Below are 20,251 nucleotides of genomic sequence, written 5' to 3' on the forward strand. Positions count from 1 at the left end.
AAGCCCTCATCAGCCATCCATTCCATTTCTGGTAATGGTGATTGTCACCCATCATGGAAGGGTCCTTAAAAATTACATCTGCCTCAGGCACTTCATTACAGACATCAGTGCCTCAGCTAACACTGCTCACAGTGGATCATTCATTGGGCAGATGCAATTGTGTTATAGAGAAACACACTTTGATTGCACAGGCTGTAGCGATGGAACCATTTTAAAAGGGAAAGAACCATTTTTCCTTTCCCCAACTGTTAAATAGAGGGTTTGCAAATTTAACACCGTGAGGTTAATTTGGATAGCTGAAGTTTCTGGAGATTGTCAACTACACAGCAATTCGTGCCATTTTAGGTGAAGATAATCCTGAACATGTTTGAAACCCAAAAATGACAAGCCTGGATTTATGTCTAGGCTGTTTTAAGATACAAGACTATAAACTTTAGTAAATACCCTGATGACAAGATTGTAGCCCAGTGACAGTCAACACCCTGACGTAAACTTTTACTGCCCTCTAGACACCATAGTAAACAACTGAATAATACTTATTTCAGGCTTTAAGGTGCAACAGCAATATTATGAAGGGTATAATATTAATTAAAAAAACCCCCAACCACTTTTTTTTATTTTTAGGATCTTAAAGGATTATGAATCAATCATACATGCACAAAATTATTTTTTAAAAGTTGTGGCATTTTTTGGTAGTGAATACTTAGGATCAAGGGCCACTGTTTTCAGCATTTCTGATTCTTTATACTAGTAGGGTAGTACATCTGTTGAGTAATGCGGTACAAGATTTTTTCCTATTTAACTGATTGCATATTTATATTCCTGTTCCACACAGACTTATTTGCGAGCTCATAATTCAATCAACAAAGATCTCACTACTAATGTATAAGATGTTTAATTTAAATGTAGAAAAGAATGTCAGTATTAGTTAAATTATTTTTTAAAAATGTTAATGAAGACGTGAAATGCTGATGAAATGGAGTTTAGGAAGTCTTTTGGTTCAGATTAGTCTTCAACAATTTTTAGGAGCTGTGAGGCCATCATTTACAAAGCAGTTCCATCATATAAAGGATTTCCGGCCCATAGAGTCATGCCAGATACCAGTAGTTTATGTAGGGTGTTCATTTTTTCCAAGAGTTAAATTTCCCCCCAAAAGAGGATCTAACCAGCAGTTGCTTTTCCTTCTGGTAGTTTCTGATGCCAAGAGGAAAAATAGTTTCAGTTTTACAAGCCACAGCTGCAGTCCAGTGGATTGTTTGGGTTTCTGGCATGATGATTATGACCTCAGTGTTAAATGTAACAGTGTACCCCAAAACTAGAAAAGAATCATCACTTACCAGTAACTAGAGATAAGGTGCATTCATATCTCCAGCAGTGAGGTATGTATGTTTTAAGCACAGACTGTATACTCTTGCTTCTTATACAACCTTTAAGCACGTTCCTCTCGTGCTCTGAACAAGAAAGAGTTGCACTTAAGCTGCCCTTCCACTATCAAATCCAAGAATGCCATAGACTTCTAAATTAAAGGATGGAGATGGCATAGATGTACTTGGAATAACTTGGGATTCTAGGATTTTATTCTTGATGCTTATTCCTACCTACTGTTCATTGTGTATAGCTCTTGAGCAATTTCCTATTTGCCTAATAGTAATAATAAAAGATATTTTCTGACTTTACGTAAGACCTCATAAATAGATGAAAACATCACATCACCAATCTTCTAAGAATTAAAAAAAATTTTTTTCTTAATTCTTTGCAGACAAAACCCCAAACTTGCCACATAGTTTAGCCACTATTTCTTAAATAAGGCTTGAAAAACAAACCAATGTGTTAATCTGTTAAACAGAATTTTAGTGACAATTTTATGTAAAAACATGAGCACATTCAACTCCTGAGTCTTAACTCCCCTGTGTGCTAAAACTGCAAAATCAACCACATCCTGTAACACTGTCACAGGACACATTTCCAGTGCTCCAGAACATGAGAGTGAACAGCATTTGCAAGCATTCCTGTGACAACAGAAACACCCTAAGCTTGAGTTGTCTCTTTTGTCATAGAAAGGTACTGATTTACAAAGGCAATAATTTCAAGCTAAGTAATAGACAATTTCAAGCTAAGAAATAGACCATAGCACTTCAGTAGGTAGTCCAGAATAGCCAGCATGAAACCTGCCTTAAGAGAATGATTTCTAGGGACCCAAGGCCATGAATCAGCCCACCAGGTTCATCTACCGGAGATCTACTTGGGAGGAAAAGTGGTGATAATGAAGCAGTTGCCATTAGGACATGTCCCAAAGCATGCACTGTAAGGTGCAGCAGCAGATGTTCTGGAAGCCTTCAGCTAGATTTGAGAGAAATGTGGGGGACAAATTCAGTAGCTGTATAAAGTCCAGAACCAGAACTGCCTTGCAAAGGTTGACTGAAAATACTCATGAGATTAAACATACAGCAGGATTTATAAAACTCTCAAACCACAGGATACACAGGCATCCTTTAGAGTGCTATTCTCTGCAAAGCTTGAGCATAACTGCTAAGAACTAAGTGACAGGCAGCATTTTGAGACTCTGCTTCTTAAAATATTTACAAAGAACTTTTGTCAGTGATTTTAGCTCTATTACCATTGCTGATACTCATTTTAGTGCATTCTAGCATTCAATGCTTTTAAAATCCATTAGGCCAATATAAAGTTCTTCAATTTTTTCATTACTTAACTTTATACCAAAAGGAAATAAGTATTTTATCAAACGAGTAACTGCATATTCCATTTATATGAAACAAACACTAACACTACTTATTGATATGACATTTTGTTCTCAAATGCTAATATTACTACAAAACCTGGACATTTGGAACAAATAACCACAGCTCTATTTTGGATATAGCAACAGCTGTGTCTTGCCAGTAAAAATAAACTTTCTTGTTGGACTTCAGTGTCCCTTTCAGTGGCATATTTCAGATGCTCCAAAGCAGCAAGTTTTCTGCAGTGATGTATAACATTAGATCCTTTTAGCACTACACACTTGTCCCAAAATGCAGTCTCCTCAGAATCTTGTTTTCCAACAATTTGTTTCTTCGACTATATGTTGAGACACCTAGGTAACTACAGTTAAACAATAATCAACTATTCAGTTGTCATTAGCTAGAGTTGGTCAGAGACTTTCAGGATTACTTCATGTAAGATGAGACATCTTGTGAACAAGAAACATTCTAGGATCAGATCAGATATGCATAAAACCAGACCAACACATGTTCAGTCAATACAATGAAAGTATCTTCATGGTACCATGAAGCTTTCTTAGAATTTGTAACTTCAGTCACTCATCTCAACTCTACACCTAGAAGCAATCAGCTTGAATAATTTTCAATGACCACCTGTCCATCGCCCCCACTGCATCATCTTTTTTCTCATGTAATGTGTAGGTAGTTCTAGTTTCACTGTTAACTGTAAATGCACTTGCATGCTTCCACTTTGGACAAAGTCCAGAGGAGGGCCGCAAAGATGGCAAGAGGGATGTAACGCCTCTCCTGTGAAGATAGGCTGAGAGATAGCCTTGTTCAGCCTGGAGAATAACAGGTTCCACGGAGACCTTATTGGAGATTTCCAGTACCTGAAGGTAGCTACAGGAAAGCTGGAGAGGGATTGTTTACATCAATATGTAGTGACATGAGAAGGGGTAATGGCTATAAACTGAAAGAGGGTAGATTTAAATTAGACATTAAGAAAAATTTCTTCACTACTAGAGTGATGAGGCCCTGGCACAGGTTGCCCAGAGAAGCTGTGGCTGCTCCCTCCCCGGCAGCGTTCAAGGCCAGGTTGGATGGGACTTTGGGCAGCCTGGGCTAGAGGAGGGTGTCCTTGCCCTGGCATGGGTTTGGAACTAGATGATCGCTAAGGTCCCATCCAAGCCAAACCATTATGTGATTGTATGATTCTTTAATTCACTCTAGTTTAATACTGATTTGCAGCTTGAAGTCAGTAACATGTCAAGTATCAGTGTTTAAAATATATTCCTATTCAAAGCAACTAGAAAATAAAAATTGTTGTCCACTGAAGTGAAACAATGTTTATGACAGTTTACAAATGTACATATCAAATATAGACATAAAGTTAATTTCCTGATTTTCTGGCAAGATACTTCATGTTTTATAGATTTTTCAGGATATTAAAATTTGTTTTGCCACTGATACTTTCAAAAAATATTTTGATAACATGATCTAAAAATGGCCTTCACACTAAGTGTTCCACGGCATGAGCTTACATTTTTAATAAAACTTTCTTCTCTCAAATCTCTCTTTAATGTTGATAACATTACCTTAACCTAAATCCAAGAGCTACAGAAATACAAGTCAAGATGAATCTGTTTAAAAACAAAACTGAAGGAATTTCATACTGTCTTCTCTGTGAAAATAAGGTTTTAATTATGCCTCACGATGCTTAACTTTTTTTTCACATAGTTGAAATTTCTTGTATTCACCCAGAAAATGGTATTTTAAGTGGGGGTTTTTTGTGTAAAATTTGTTCCTATTGCATTTCTGGTAATGTGATACTGCTAGATATTTTAAAAGTTATTTATCACCTTTCCCATCCCTCTAAAAATATGAAGTAACTTTTTCTTTGTTTATAAAAATTTTGCCATTTATAAAAATGACAGTTAATTCATTATCCATGAGCCTTTGATCAGTTTAAAGTACAAAATGTGCATATTTGTATCATATGTAACAAGCACTGGGACAAATGTAATCCTTTTTGTGATACTAAGCAATGAAACATGCTTAATATGTACTCAAGCCTTGTACCAACAGATTAAAGCACTAATTTGTTTTAATACATTATTTTTTACTTTATGATTTTTACTTACTTCACTTTGCCCCCTCTATGCAAAGAGCTATGTACCCAATTCCATGGAATAACTGAAAAATGTATCACAATGCATAAAGGGTTTATTTTATCCCTGCAATCCAGTACCATCAACTTAGATTTCTAGACCAGGGAAGCCACCTGCTGACATTCATAGGCATTAATCCATAATGTTTGTCCTCACCAATTCTGTGCCAAAAGAATCTGGAACTACCCTCAGTTATGGGTTGTTGCATCTCAAAACTAAAAATTTCGAATTTATAGGTCAGTTCTCTAAATCTACCTTTATGTGCTGCATCTGAATATGTACAACATAACAAAACACTTGTGGTGTTTTTCTAGGGTGGTAGTGGAGTTTTAAATCCAAAAAGCTTGTGTCTGATGCCAATGAAGATCTCTGAAAATCTTACTCATCTTCCCCCAACACGCCATCAGGTGCCTGCATAAACCGCTCTGTCTGCACAGCTTTTATTAGCTGACAGCCTTTTATATCACAATTTTAGAATACTTTGATTAGAAGTCTTCCATGTTAAGACTTGAGTAAGCATGCCTATATAAACAGTATAGATAAAGAAAATATGAGTATTTTAAATCCAAAACTGTGATATAAAAGGGCCTGAACAGTCATTTGTGATTATAAATTCAGATAAAACAAAATACAAGGAAATTAAGCTGCATGAGGTCTTGAAGAAAACCAGTGTCTAACACACTAGCACAGCAAAGAAATACAGAATCTACAGATTGATTTGCATTAAAGGAACTATCAGTGGCAAATTGAAATAGCCATGGAAGAAAAAAAAGTTAACACACCTGGTCATATTGCTGACATATTTTTGTATGGCTTTTAAAAAAATTACTATTATATAGTGAAATCCAAATGCCTACTGACATGCCTTCACTGTAGTGAATGAGTTATAATTGCAGTGTTCACTGTAGTATACACTATAAAGAATGAGTTATAACTAAAGTACTCTAAAAAGGTTCAGTTCAGAGACTGTCTAGGAATTACCTTCAGTAAACATCCAAAATGTTTTTGAAAAGGTATAATATTTCACAATCTTCTTCTATGAAAAAACCCAAACCTAACTGCAATTTACATGGCTTCCTAAATCAAGAGACTTACAGCTAAGCAACAAACGTAACAGATGACACAACAGATTCCTCAAACACCAGCAATATGATCTGAGCCTCATATTGGAACTATTCAATAGAAAACTACATATAGTCTCCAATGACTATAATTTAAAGGTTGGAATTTTTTTCCCCTTTTTTTTAGATATAAAACTTCTGGACATTCATGTGACCATATTTCTGGAAACATTAGTCCATTAAAATAGCTAGGAAATGCAATTTCTTTTGCACTTGAATTCCTAACAAGCTGTCAATAAGATTTAAATAAATCGTTGAAGATTCTTCATAATACTATGATTCAGTGAAATATTTTCTTTAAGATTTGTGCTATTTCTACTACATACTTTTTTGGAAAAGAAAACGAAATGTTTCTAACTTCACTTTGGCAAACATTAGGAAAATATTGCAATGTTTAAGCTGCAGACATCAAAAAAAGTGTTTATTATGATTTGTATAATGTTTGGGTATTTTTCAAGCTTCAAGAACATAATGGGAGGTGCTTTGCATCTTAATTCTTTAAAACAATTCAGATAGCCAGCATAAGTTTGTTCAGAACAACATCCTTTTAAAACTGCTTCACTAGGAACTTCCTAGGGATCTCCAACATTGGCTTTAGAAATTTTGCAGCTATGTATTGCATACAAGCAATGGAAAATAGACTTACAGACATACCTATAAACATTTGCTATCTATGAACAGACAATTGCTCAAGGAAAATTTAAGTAAAACTTCAGTGCAAGTCTGGTTGCCAGACTGGTTATACCAGATAAAGTGTTTTATGAAGTTCTTTCAACAGCACCACCACCACCACAAGAAAACCCACCCCCAACCTCCCCCCCCAACACCTCACCATTGTCTCTATATGAATTTGCACAGCCAAACTGCAACTGGAAACCTTTAAAACTATAAAAACAACTCAAAACATTTATCACATGAAAGAAAGCCTGTGCTGATATGTTAATTTGAGTCAAACTGTATTACCCAGATGAGTCAATCTGTATTACCACCCAGCAGAAACAGATGGCTGAAGGAAGCCATCTCAAAACACTGAACAGGAATTTGCTCTAGCTACCGTGAAACACCCCCCATGAGCACGCTTTGCAAGAGAAAGCTTAGCAAACACCAAGAATCACCATTCAAAGACATTGCTTTTGACCACAAGAACAATGTTTGGCCCCTGGTTTGAAAAAGGGGAACAATAAAAAAAGACACATTGTTGGGTTTTTTAAGTATGTAATGGTTGTCTTGGAATCTTTTTGTCAGAAGAATGAAATCAAAACTAGCACTACTGTATAATGCCTTGCTGCATAATTAGACAGATGAAGGAATCAGCACCAACAAATCTGATAAATCTCCAAGCCCCGTTTGTGCAGATAGGAAGAGCCAGTGACTAGTGTGTGGATATACATTTAGCAGCTTTAGTCAGACTTCTGTGGCAGGAAATGAAGCTGGTCTGGATAGATGCTTTAGCTTAAAAAGTAGATTTATAAAGTTTTGAAGGACATGGATACTGAAGTTGATTTATACATTCTATATAATACATACATTTATTAGTTATACAAAAAATATATATGTATATATTTAGGGAAAAGAAAAAACTATAACAAAAACCTAAGAAAATTAACATGCAGCAAGATACAGGCAAGAGTCAAACAGTTATTTTAATCCTGAGAAATTAATGGAGATTAACAATGTTTATAAAATTGACCAGCCTAGTAACTGCACTTCCTCAGAACTTTTACATAAAAAGAGGATCAAAATCAGCAATCAATCTCTTTGAAGGTCCACCAACAGCTACTAATGTAACAATTTATTTCATGTAATTATCTCTGATATCTTTTAGTGCTTTAGGACTTCCCATTCTCAAAACAAGCTCTCATTTTGATTGTACAATTTGCTACTTATTGCTAAAAGTAACTTATTTTTCTGATCAAATTTATATTTACTTAGTACAGAATTTTTTAAAAGGGAAAACATCTTAAAAAGAACCAGTCCTCACCTAGTCCTTTTTTTTCCCTGCATTCAAACTGAACTCAAATAGCAAGTTAAGAAATTTAGCTTTACCTGAGTCTAGATGAAAATATTGCATAACTCTTTAACCTGCAGCAATATGCACTTGGGGATTATCCACTATAAAGCAAACTAAAACTCCTACCCCGTTTCATAACTCCTCCAAAAAGAACAGCCATCTTTCTGTGTTACTTCAGTAGCTTTCCAACTAACATTTTGAGCCGGCTTACCAGCCTCATTTATATCAGCTTGTCATGACTCTGCCACAAGTTTCCAGAAAGCAGAGTTCCACGGTCATACATACTGTCTTTGAACACCATTTGCATAACAATTCTAGGACAGTGAGATTCAGAAAAGTTTTTAAATTGGTAATGCATAAAAGTGTGCTGGTTTGGGTGTTTTTTTGTACATACAAAGGCACTCAGAAATTCTCCAAGAAAAAGAAAGAGCTTAACAAACCATAAGTCCAGTTAAACTGACCTTTTGGAGTCTTCTGTTTTTTCTTACCCCCCCATTGTGCTTATTCTTTTGTTCATTAAAAACTTTGCAAGAGCCGTCAGTAACATGACACTCTGAAACTTCATTTTCATCACCTAGAAACCAAATTTAGAAACTTGAAATGAAAAATGCAATCTTGTGAAACTGCCACCAATTATATTATCATACCACATAGAGCTAAATCAAATTAATTTATAAGTTAGGAATGTAATTTTTACTTCATCTTTCAATACCTGATTTTGTAAATAAAATAGCTGTAAAACTCCCATCTTCCAATATCTTATAAACCATATAGTAATCGCAAGTAGAGAATCTGCTAACTTGCTTTCTAATTATTGCAAAATTGGCAATTTCTCTGAATATAGAGATATCTGGTAGTATGAAGAAGTGGCGGTTAATTTGTTTTCCTTTCTTATTGAAATGTTGATGCTTTCAGTACATACTGTGTTCATCTGAAATGATCTGAAGGTCTGAAACTTGAAAAAAATCTAACAAGCTATTAGCAGGCAAAGTTTTGCATGTCCATGCAGGCATATAAGTCCTATTTTATACTATATATATGTATATATATGTATATATACACGTATATATAGGCACCATCTATAAGAATGTACTCTAAATGTGGCTGCCAAAAAGCAGTATTTTTCATCAGCTGTTTTGTGAATTAACATATATTCAATTCTTCAATACTGTCAGGATGATCCAACCCCTATGATTCTGTGATTCTGTGTGATGATGTTTATAAGCATTACATAATTTACTTTCCAATCTTGCAAGCAAGCTAACTTCTCAAATAAGATGAACCACTTTGATGTAACTTCTGATCAATGAACTTATAATTACTGAAGTTTTAAGCAGACAATTTTCCCAATTTAATTCAGGACATTTGTTAATTTTTCATTTCAAAGCAATGCAGGAGAACAGTTAGTTTATTAATTAGAGATTAAAGTGGCCTTTAAAGAATCATTTAATTTTCCTCTGTCACTTACTTAAAACTCTTAATCTTTGAGATGACAGAACAACATTTCTGATTATTTCAAAATTACAACCTTATACTAGTCAAAATTTGATTTACTTCAAGCTAAAGTTGCAAGCTTCACATGAGTTTACCCAATGCTACAGTAATTTTGGTGTACTAGAAGTAAACCTGGCTTTCAGGTACAATAATTAATTTAAATTCAGTATTTAAAGTGTCATTTAACAAAGGGAGAAATAATTACTATGTGAATTTTATTTGGTATTGCACAATAAAAACAACTAAGAAATTTAAATGTATCTCCTTACACTTGGAAAATGTGATTTTTAAGTCTGTATTTTCAATCTTAAAAAAAAAAGCAAACCAAAGCCCCCACCAGAACAGGATTGCATGGGATGTCAGGAGAGATCATCTACGCTATTGTTTTACCCAAAGCACATGAAGGTAAAGCAAGGCATGTATCTGTTGATTTCCAGCAAGGCATTTCAGTCAAAGACAATCCACTGTTTTTGTGGCAGGGGGAGGGAGTTGGGTGGGGAGGTTGGGGATGGAGGCACCAAGAAGTGGTGCAATATTCCTTTTGTCACTCCTGGACTGAATGCTCAAGCTCCACAGGTTTCATCCCACTTGTGATTACAGGCTCAAGACCTGTATGCTTGGACGTCTTTCCAGTTATGGTTCACTCTCATTGGTTCTTCATATTTACAGGAAAGCAAGAACTGGGGATGAGGTCCACTACCTCCTCTCAGTTTAGGGATCTTAAGCATGACACAAAAAAGAACAATTCTTAGCAATCCAGTTCCTACTTCTCTCCTGACTATCAGGAACCATCTCAAGCACTTAGAGCTTCTCCATCCTGTAGGCCTCCAGCTTCACTTTTTTTTTTTTTTTGCCTGTTTTTCCCCCCTGATTGCTTATTTTTAAAGCAGTTGCTCAGCCACAAGTGAGTTTTCATCTTTAGTTGTTTTTCCTAGGGTATTTCAGATAACGTCAACAGAACTTTTGGAAGCAATTCCAGCCACTGTTAGTTATACCTAAATTTAGGTCAAATAAGCAGCTAACTCATGACACTGCAGTCTATTAGATTCCCTAAATATCTTTGAAAACCCTGTTCAATACTGGTATCAAAAATCAACAACTCTGACAGTGCTCTTAAGTATAACAAATTAAAGTGACTTTAATTTGCAATTTAAGCTTCTACTAATTCATGATCATTTATTACTAGTAGAAAGTTTTGAACCAGAATATTATCTTCAAAATTCCATGTTATGTTTTCTCTGAGTAAAGCAAAATAATGATTAGGCACAAGGAGCTGTTTTTTCTTTGATTGCATCAATCATGTCTGTCTAATAAAACAAAAGATCTATACTACACTGTTCTACTTTAAGAGTATCACAACGAAGTGTCACTGAAATTAAGCTATATTGTGTATACTGTTTTGTATTTATCCACAGTTATTTACCCCGAGTATGAAGAAAGTAAGTTGGAATTTATCATTAGTAATCCTTCAGGTAAATATGTACAGAATATTTCATAACTTGTGTTATTATTAATGTAGTTACTAATCCAGCATGGGAAAATGCTATTTAAAACACAATTTCTTCAAGTCTTCTGAAAGTTTATGTGCCCACTACAACCTATTAATGGTTTAGAAGAATTTTAGCTAGTTTTCCTGTGTTCTAGAACAAGTGCCATCAAGTTTTGTAAATTTCACTACATCAAAATAATCAGCGACTTGTTCTTCTATTCAGAAATATTTGTCAATTTTTTTTGTTGGTTTTATTAGTTGCAATTAAAGATTTTGTGAAGCTAAACAAAAGGCATCAAAGAAGAAATATTTTTCATCACACCTCATCTGTTTTTTTAAAAGGACATAAACTATCAATAGAAGACATCCTGCAATATTTTTAATGAGCTTGTCTTCTTACAAAATGGAATTAAAAAGACACATCAAATCTAAGGAAGTTTTCACACATATGCTTTAAAAGACATAAACTGTATTTTAGCAGCATTAAGCACCTAAAGCCTCAGGTAAAACTCATTCATCTTAATTAACCATTTTTGCACTAAAGAAGAGAATGATCTTCTAGATTTACTATTTTAATAATGAAGTACATTAATTAAAGTATAATAGATCTGAGTTTATATATTTTGGCTAAGATAATATTTGCCTCCCACATTTGCCAAAATTATCTAAAATTCAGCTAGCTAAGCCTTCAATTTATTTTTAAGATTGGAAATAATGCTAAGTCCGAGTTCAAATTACAAAATGATTTTAGGATTATAAAGCTTAAAAGAGCATACTCTTGCATTCCTTGCCCAGTATTATTTATTTTTGTAGCTTTCGGAGAAAAAGTCGTAGGAATTAATCAAATCTGACCAATTTTTGACATTCTAAATCATCTGATACAAGTCTCAACTTAGCCTACCATCAGCCCTACTAGAAAAGTTATAAGCAGGTGGACTAGGTTCCAAAGAAAAACAATTTACAACATGAATGACAAAGGTCTTAGACTTTCCTAGTAACACTGATCATTTACTTTCACAAAAGTTAGTATTATTGTATTTCCATAAACTGATATTCAAAACCTAGTTACACAGCACTTACTGACTATAGAGCACTACAATTTTTCAGGTATGGCTGGTTTAATCAGGATAGAAAATTTAGTTCAGAATGAAAAGGTGAATATGAACAGGAAAGCAACTTTTAGTATTCTTATAACACCTAATTATTTTTCACTCTTGTATCTGTGACAGCTCTCTACTTGACTTATGACTTGGAGTAGGATGAAAATTAAGTAGCTATGCTTATGACTGTTGCTGTTCAGCAAAACAACTGGACCATGAAGTTTGCTACAACATAAGCATTAGGACTTGAAAAGTTTCAGATTAGTCTGCACATTACACCTCTACTTCAAAAATCAAATGTTTCAAGTGAGAATAATTCTTTAGTTTTTAAAAATATGTTTACCAGCTTTCAAATCAAATAAAACATCCAGAAAAACAAAACAGCTTACTATTTATTTACTAATTGACAAGTACAAGACATAACTTACATTCGAGGAAAAAAAAAAGTTGAAATATTAAGCCCATATTAAATAAAAATCAATTATTCCATCATACAGTCTCACAGTAGTAAGTTTAAAAGAAAGTTTTCATTTTCTTCCACAGAACTTGCATCAGGGAAAACACAACCCACCTTTCGTTACTGATTCCTTCAATTTTTAAATGAGTTCATTTGAGCTGTCAAATTGAGGTTGTACTTGACTATGTAACACAAGCACAAAGCTGAAAACATTGTATTTGGGAAAGCTGCCATCATTAAGAAATCACAATCATTATTAAAATCACTAAAATCACAAATTGAGACTTACAGAACTTCCTAACATAAAGAATAAAAAATATAAACATTGGATACAGCTTTTTGTTTGCTGAATACTGTTCCTTTTCTCTCTCCTCCAAAATATGTTCTCAAACAAGATGTCCAGGGAGAAAATCAAACCATACCACACTAGAATACGGATCATAATTAAAAGTTAGAATACAGTCTAAAATTAACTGGTATACCTAAGTTTAAAAGTAGTAAACATTTTCTCCTCCCCCATTTCTTTTAATGATTGTTTAATGAAAACCAGGCTGCTTTCTGACATTAATAAACACATAATTTAGAGATTATATTCTATTACAATGCCACATGGCAAAACACACAGACTGTGGGTTGTACATTTACACTTGTATAACACATACCTGCAACATTTTTTAAAAAAATTGTGTTAGAATGATGCATTCCAGGTATTACAGATGTAGTGAACCCAAAATATCAGCTTAAAGTTTAGCAACTTATTACCCACAGATATAGGCACAGTCACCATTCCACATTTTCACTGGATGATTTCCTAAGTCTGAAACCAAGTTTGTCAAACCCTCTAAGTTAATAATTAATTTTATATAATGCATTGATATACAGCTGTGGAATTTTCTATGGAAAACAGATGACTAAAATATAAAATTATAATTACAAATATCAAAATCTGAAAATGATTACCCCAGTGCACGTGATTCGCTGAAATGTAATCATACTGAATAGATTGATGTAGGTGTAACTTAAGAGACAATTAATATAACTTTAATATAAGAATTTTCATGGTTTTAAGACTGGTTTTGGATTTTAGGAGAATATGGCTGTAACTGTGTGAGCTGTTTCGTGAAAGCGGCTACAAAACCTGGCCATAACAGTGCAACAGCCTTGAAGCTAAAGCAAGTGAAGATAGGGGAGTCATAAATAATGAGACTAATGACCAATTAAGAGATAGAGTATATTTTGTTTTCAGTGAAAAGGGATTCCTCACTAGTTTGTGCAGGAGTGTGTTTTTGAGCTCAGGTAACCATGGAGAAGAAACGTAAAGAGCGTGTGCTGTGAGCGAGGAAGACGTCCAGCCTTCATCCCTGAAGACTGGGTATGAAAGCTCCCCGGAGCCTTTTCTTCCCCATGCTAAACAAGCCCAACTCTCTCAGCCTGTTCTCATAGTACAAGTTAGAAACTGCTAACTCAAATATTTTTTTTTCCATTTATGACCTCAAATGCAATTGATCTGAAGGAGCAATTTTAACTTGTGAAATAAAAAATAATTTGAACATGGGACCTTATGATGAGTTACTTATAAACAATGTACAAGAGCACTGTAACATTTAAAAAGATCTTGCTTTAGGCAGATTTTGAATAGCAGCAGAACATTTACAGAATGCCCAGTATTAGGGGAAAAGAAGGCTACATGCTTTTGTTGCAATTTGTGAGCAGTTTCCTTATCTCTTCGTGATTTCTTTGTGTTTATAATGTATGAGAAACAAATGTGTGTTCTTTTGGATCCCATGCACTGATTTTACTCAAAAGACAAAGTCAGTACTGCAGTATTTTCTTCTTTTGGTGTAATTCTGAAACACTTTTCCCTTGGGAATGGTAGTTCATTTTGCAAATTAGTTGCATGAGTATATCTAATGAAGTATGGTATCTTTTAATTTTCCAGCTCTATGTAGCAACTTACCAGTAGTGTGAGTACAGTAATTCACATTGTTTCTGTAGGATTTTTCACAAGCATGCAGAGGCAGCCTACTCATATTATCAGAATCTAGAACTTCTGCAGTGTCATCTTTTTCACAATCTGACATATAATTTAATGGCACACATCCAGGATGTTCAGTTGGTTTGAAGTTTTTCCTTTCTGAAACATCATTTGCTGGAATAGACTCTTTGCTACTTTTCTTGGAAGTACTATGTGACTTAGAGAAACTTGCATCATGTGAGATCATGTTTGTAAAATAGTCTTTGCAACAAACTTCAGGAGAATTCTGTGGTTCCTTTGGTACTCGTACCTGTATTTCATTCAAATTAGATGATGAAAAGAAATCTTCATAAGAATCCTCTTCATCATAAAGAGACTTGCTACATGTGCCATCGTCTTGCAAGAACTCTTTAGACCCTGATGTACCCAGTTCTGAGGTAGCCAGTTTCAAGCTAGGTAGCATTTGTAGTTTCTTACTCTTCTTGCCTTCAAGAATACAATTATTTCTGTCAACAGGGAAGCTTCTATCCAATGAACACATATTTAAGTCTTCACTGTTCATAGATGAACTAGAGAGACTGCTGATCAAAGCAGGAACAGTATTTAACTTGACCACTGTTTTGGAAGGAGTAGTATGACTCAAGCCCTTGATTTGCAGAAGAGAACCTTTGTTTGCAACTGAATCAGTCATGCTATTGTCATTCTTCTGATTTTTCTTTGGAAACTTTTTTAGATCTTTCTTTTCTAAAGACAATGTGTCATCCAAAGTGCGCTGCAAAATCCGCCCCTTTCTTAAGCTTCTTCTGCTATGTTGTTTTGGTGTTACGGTCCTCTGCTCATAGCCATGTGAAGGAGAATTCACTGATGCACTGGAAGCATGACTATCAGTCCAGGTATCACATGTGTGTTTTATTAGCTCTGTTTCCTGCCTCTTTAGTTTATCAGTTCCCCGAAGAGAATCAGAACTTGAGTTCAAGCAGTCTTCCATTTTTTCTCCTGCAAAATATGAAAAGTGACAACATAAATTTATTGAACAAAACAGAGTACCAAATTTCTCAGTAAAATACACCCGAAGTTACTGAAAGAATAAGCCGCTTTTCTGGATATTATTTAGCAAGTCATCAAAACCTAAACAGAAAACAGATTAGAAACAAATTACATTCTATATTGACAAGAAGCTTTAGCTATCATATCTTCTTACCTGGTAATAACTATCTTTAAGACTTGCTCTACATTCTTGATATAAAGCAGCAGGGGAACTTTTGTTCTTGCATTTGTTGAGAAAAACAGCAAGATTTTACACTGCTAAAGCCAGTTACAATAGTTCCATCATTAGCACCACCTTGTAGTTTTTTTGCAGTTGAGATGAAATTAAATACAACAAAGTAGTATCATACCACATACATCAACAGAAGGTATTGAAAATAACTAGAATGTGGAAAAAGTTCTTGTAGCTATTCTTACAAAACTATTTTGTGGGATGTGAATTCTTCTGGAACAGGACAGTATCTTTCATTATTCAGAATACATTTTTATTATTGCAATAGAGGCTTTTGTTTAAATACAAGATGAGTACAAAATTTCATCAAAACTCCTTCTGTAAGTACTCCTGTAGATAGCTAAATTCATAAAAATGAAATCAACAGAAGGAAAAGTTTCACAAGGCATGATCAGACTCTCATATTGATAACTGAAAGTGTTTTAACTTCCTCAACTTAAAACCATATTCTTGAAGTTTTTAAAGTATTAACCAACATACTCTCACATATCTCACAAGCACAAACAACAGGGCAACTATCACAAAGCATCAGAGATAGAAGCTACCCTGAATATTGTCATGGGATGTGGAGGTCTATTCTTAATGTAGAATTATATTTTGCAGTTGTAATGCTGGAAGGACATATTCAAGTAAAGCTCTTAAATCATAATGTTCAACCTCATCAGCACACAACTAATTTATGACACTTAAAGTTTGTTGGCACAGCTTTACTACTTCCAGTATTAAGCTATTGCTTCTCCCTAACACTGCATGAAGACCTATCAAGCTACCTTAGGCTACAAGGTACCACTCCTGTTCTCACATTAGCCAGTATGACAGCATTCATGCATAATGTCAACAAATGTCAAATCAAAACAACAAATGTCAATATACCAGCATGAGGTATAGTTTACTGTTGGGGCAGAAGAACAGGCAGACCACTCAAGTGGTTCTCAAATTCTAAAGACTGTCTTTTCCTTACTTTTCTACTGACATCTGACTTCAGCTCATGTTACTGACAGAAGACATGGGGTCTGAAGTACTTACCCACTACATACATGATTAACGTTGTTAAGATTACCATTGATGTAGCTCAACAGCTTTCACAACAATCTTCTCCCTTATGTTCTGTGACCATGTTGAAATACAGGAATAAACCTCTAACTTCATAAGAACCTTGATAACAAATGACTGGAAATCATCTGCAAACATACAAATCTTAAAAGCTGATTTATTTTTGTTCTTGTTATTTGTGACCCCTTGATACTTAAAACCAGAAAACACATTAGGTTTCCTTTTTAATTCATTCTTTTGACTGAAAATTTGGAAGATGTTTCAGTTCTGAGGTGTCTCATTCAGTTCTCTTTTTTGCTTCCCACATCACACTGTTTAGTGTGCCCTCTGTATTCTGCACAAGAGCACTGTAAGAGCAGAGAAGACAAGACTGGCACCATGCCAGGACAAGAGGCCATTAATGGAGAATGGTGTGTGGAAAGAAGAGGAATGAAGGCAAGCAACACAGCAGTAAGGCAGAACATTTAGCCAATGTGATTCCTCATGCTCCATTTGCCTTGAATCCTTACTCCTACATACTTTGCTACTTAAGAAATACTAAACCAATTCCATTTTAAACATAAATGATAGAGCAAATATATACAGTTCCATTTCAGTATATTGCACTTTCCAAAATAAGATATACAGGCCATGTATTATTTCTGTACTATATAAAGTTGTATTACTTACCCAGTAACGCTGCACCTTCTGAATTAGTTAAGGTACAAGCAGACAGTGAGCAGTTTCCTGGTGAACCACTTGAAGGCAGTTGAGACAGCTGTGAAGCTAGGAATTTGTTAATAAAAACTAGTTAGGCCTATTTGCAAACATACAGATTTTCAGAACATCTACTCATATTTCAGAACAGCTCAATTCTAAGACACGTCATTGCTTTACCAACAACCTATAACTATATAAATATAGACTGCTCAAGAGTATCTCAAATGTATATACAGTAAAAAAGCTGTTAAGATAGCCCACAATTTTAAGCAATTGTTTTCCAGGTAACTCAGTAAAACAAATACAAGCCATGTTAAAATAAATGAAACGTAATTTTTCACCCACATACCATTCGTTCTTTACTTTCTTTTACACTTACTGTTGAAATTATAAACTGAAAGTCCAGTTGACAGACTGCTTAAAACTTGAAATACTGTGAAAACATTCCCTGCCCTCCCTCCCAATTTTCTACCTTTAAGCACTTTATGACAACTGAGCAAACCTAATGACTTAGGCCTCAATACTATCACAGTAACGTAACGCAAACACTAACAATTATTTGAAAGCTGAACTATAGATTTAATTCATCAGGATCTGCATTTTTAAGTGAACTAGATTTATTCAATTAGGTGATTCAAATTATTTTTCTAAATCCTGCTCTTCAGTAGTTAGAGAGATACCAATTTTGGACTTCTTTTCAAACAGTTTGCCTCAGAGTAATAACATTACAATCTCTGTCAAGTACTGCATCCACATTAAAAATTAAGAGGAAATAAGATTGAGTCTCACTAAAGTTTACTTAAGTTGTATTAATATCAGTTTACAAGTTTAGAATGTCTAGCTTAATCATGATTTCTCTTGAGCAGTCTAGCATTTAGAAACTCTTTTTGGTGATGATTGCCTTCCATTACTTCTTGTGGTCTTCAATAGAGACAAATTAAAAGCTAAAGCATTTTCACACCTACTTGAAACATGGGAAGAAGGTTAGATATCTTGCAATCAAGATAGATACGAAAAAGATTCTGAAAGCCAGAGCAAGAGAAGTACGTCAAAAATTCATCAATAAAGATGGTAGCCACTGGGATAAGCAAAATTTCTTACCAGTAAGAGAAATATTTTCTCTTTTTTCCTTCATCTCCTTTATTCTTCTTTCCATTGCACTACATTGATCTTTTATCTTACTAATAGGGCTGTATACAAGTGAACCATTGTCTGCAAACAGTAAAACTGGTACATCTGTTTCAACAAAATGAAATTGCATTTGTACATTAATATTTACATGCTGTAGCAGCTTCAGATAAAGTTGATTTGTTCTCAAAAAAAGCTTGAAAAAAAATAGATTCCTTATACCTGACATCACTACAGAAGCCTTAATATCACAAACTGGAGAAGAACTCCAAAAACTAAGTCAACTTTATTTCTCATGGTGAGATGCATAAAAATAAAAAAACCCAAACCCCATCATGTGCCTTACAGAAATAAGTTGTGATATTTGAATCTTAGTTCGAAGTAGTTCTTACCACTAGTATTTGCTTTTTGAAAAGCTAATTCTTTAGCCATCTGGTCCAGCCTTCTCTGCAGCTTCCTATCATTTTCTGGAGTTTTTTCAACAAAGTCTTTTGGCTGCATACATTTGTGCTACAAGACACAAAATATTTTAATTAGATGGTATAGAACTGTCAGAAGTAACCACACTTCCATTTACCTACGACGTTATCACAATATTTATTGTGTTTACTTCTCTGCTCTCTCACCTTGAGAGAGATAGTTGTAGAAGTTACCATTTACCAAAGTGCACTTAATATCAAATAAGAAAGAATCTAACAGATTTTTTAAAGTTAGATTTTACTAAAAAGGAGACAGAGTCATCATCTTTTTTTTTTCTATTTGTAGCACAGCACCAGCTTGAAAGATTTTGAAAGATTTTTTTGAATACCAGGATTTTAGGGTTTATCACAACTGAGTGAAACATAAGCCATATCACTGCCCTTTTTTTATTAATCATGACATAATTTTAATTTAAGTATCCATTTCTTCATTCACCAATATAAACATGTTAATTTTATTATCCTTTCTTCAGATGTCACACCATCACAGCCACAGTCTACCCAGGTGGACAGGTAGTTTACAGAATGTTCTGACAATAAACACTTCAAATGCCTGAGGTCAGAAAGTGAAGTTCCTACTTTAAAGTTTACTACTCTAGGTCTATAAAAAAAAAAAAACCCACACGTACTTTTTTTATCAGTAGTGGTAAGGCTTCATTAGTGTTTACTGCAGGAAATAAGGATTCATCAGCACGTACTCCAGTTTCTCGGCACCTGTATAATAAATTAGAGCAGGCATGGGATTTTTTCTGGTCTTGTTTTGGCTTTTTGGCTTGTTTTGTTGGTGTTTTTTTTTTTTTTTTTTTAAAGAATGAGAACCTATTGCAAAGAGTTGTTTGAACCCTGTGAAAATGAAATGAAACAACAATACTTCCTAAGTATGTATCTTTACTGCAACTAAAACTTTTTAAAAAAATCTATTACACACCAAATATAGGACACAATATACTTTTTTATCCTAATAATGCCTTCTAAATTGCTGTTCTGTAACTCAAGCATTCCCACTGATGTTTATTTTGCACGCATTCAAAAATATCTGTATTAAGTCCTTCTGGACAAATTCTCATAAACCTCAAATCTT

At 34.4% G+C, this 20,251-nt stretch overlaps 1 protein-coding gene across 1 annotated transcript in view; it reads right to left on the bottom strand.

Moving 5' to 3' along the window:
- MCPH1 (microcephalin 1) overlaps positions 1–20,251 on the bottom strand; it is a 127,487-nt gene that overhangs the window by 97,046 nt on the left and 10,190 nt on the right. The window contains exons 4-9 of the mRNA XM_084262508.1: positions 19,800–19,884; positions 19,087–19,201; positions 18,665–18,799; positions 17,534–17,629; positions 14,515–15,528; positions 8,479–8,591 (exon numbers count right to left, since the gene is read on the bottom strand). Of these exons, the coding sequence (XP_084118634.1) occupies positions 8,479–8,591; positions 14,515–15,528; positions 17,534–17,629; positions 18,665–18,799; positions 19,087–19,201; positions 19,800–19,884 (1,558 nt within the window). The remainder of the gene's footprint in view (positions 1–8,478; positions 8,592–14,514; positions 15,529–17,533; positions 17,630–18,664; positions 18,800–19,086; positions 19,202–19,799; positions 19,885–20,251) is intronic.

This window comes from Gallinula chloropus (assembly GCF_964237585.1).
Source record: "Gallinula chloropus genome assembly, chromosome: 3".
Lineage (NCBI taxonomy): Eukaryota > Metazoa > Chordata > Aves > Gruiformes > Rallidae > Gallinula > Gallinula chloropus.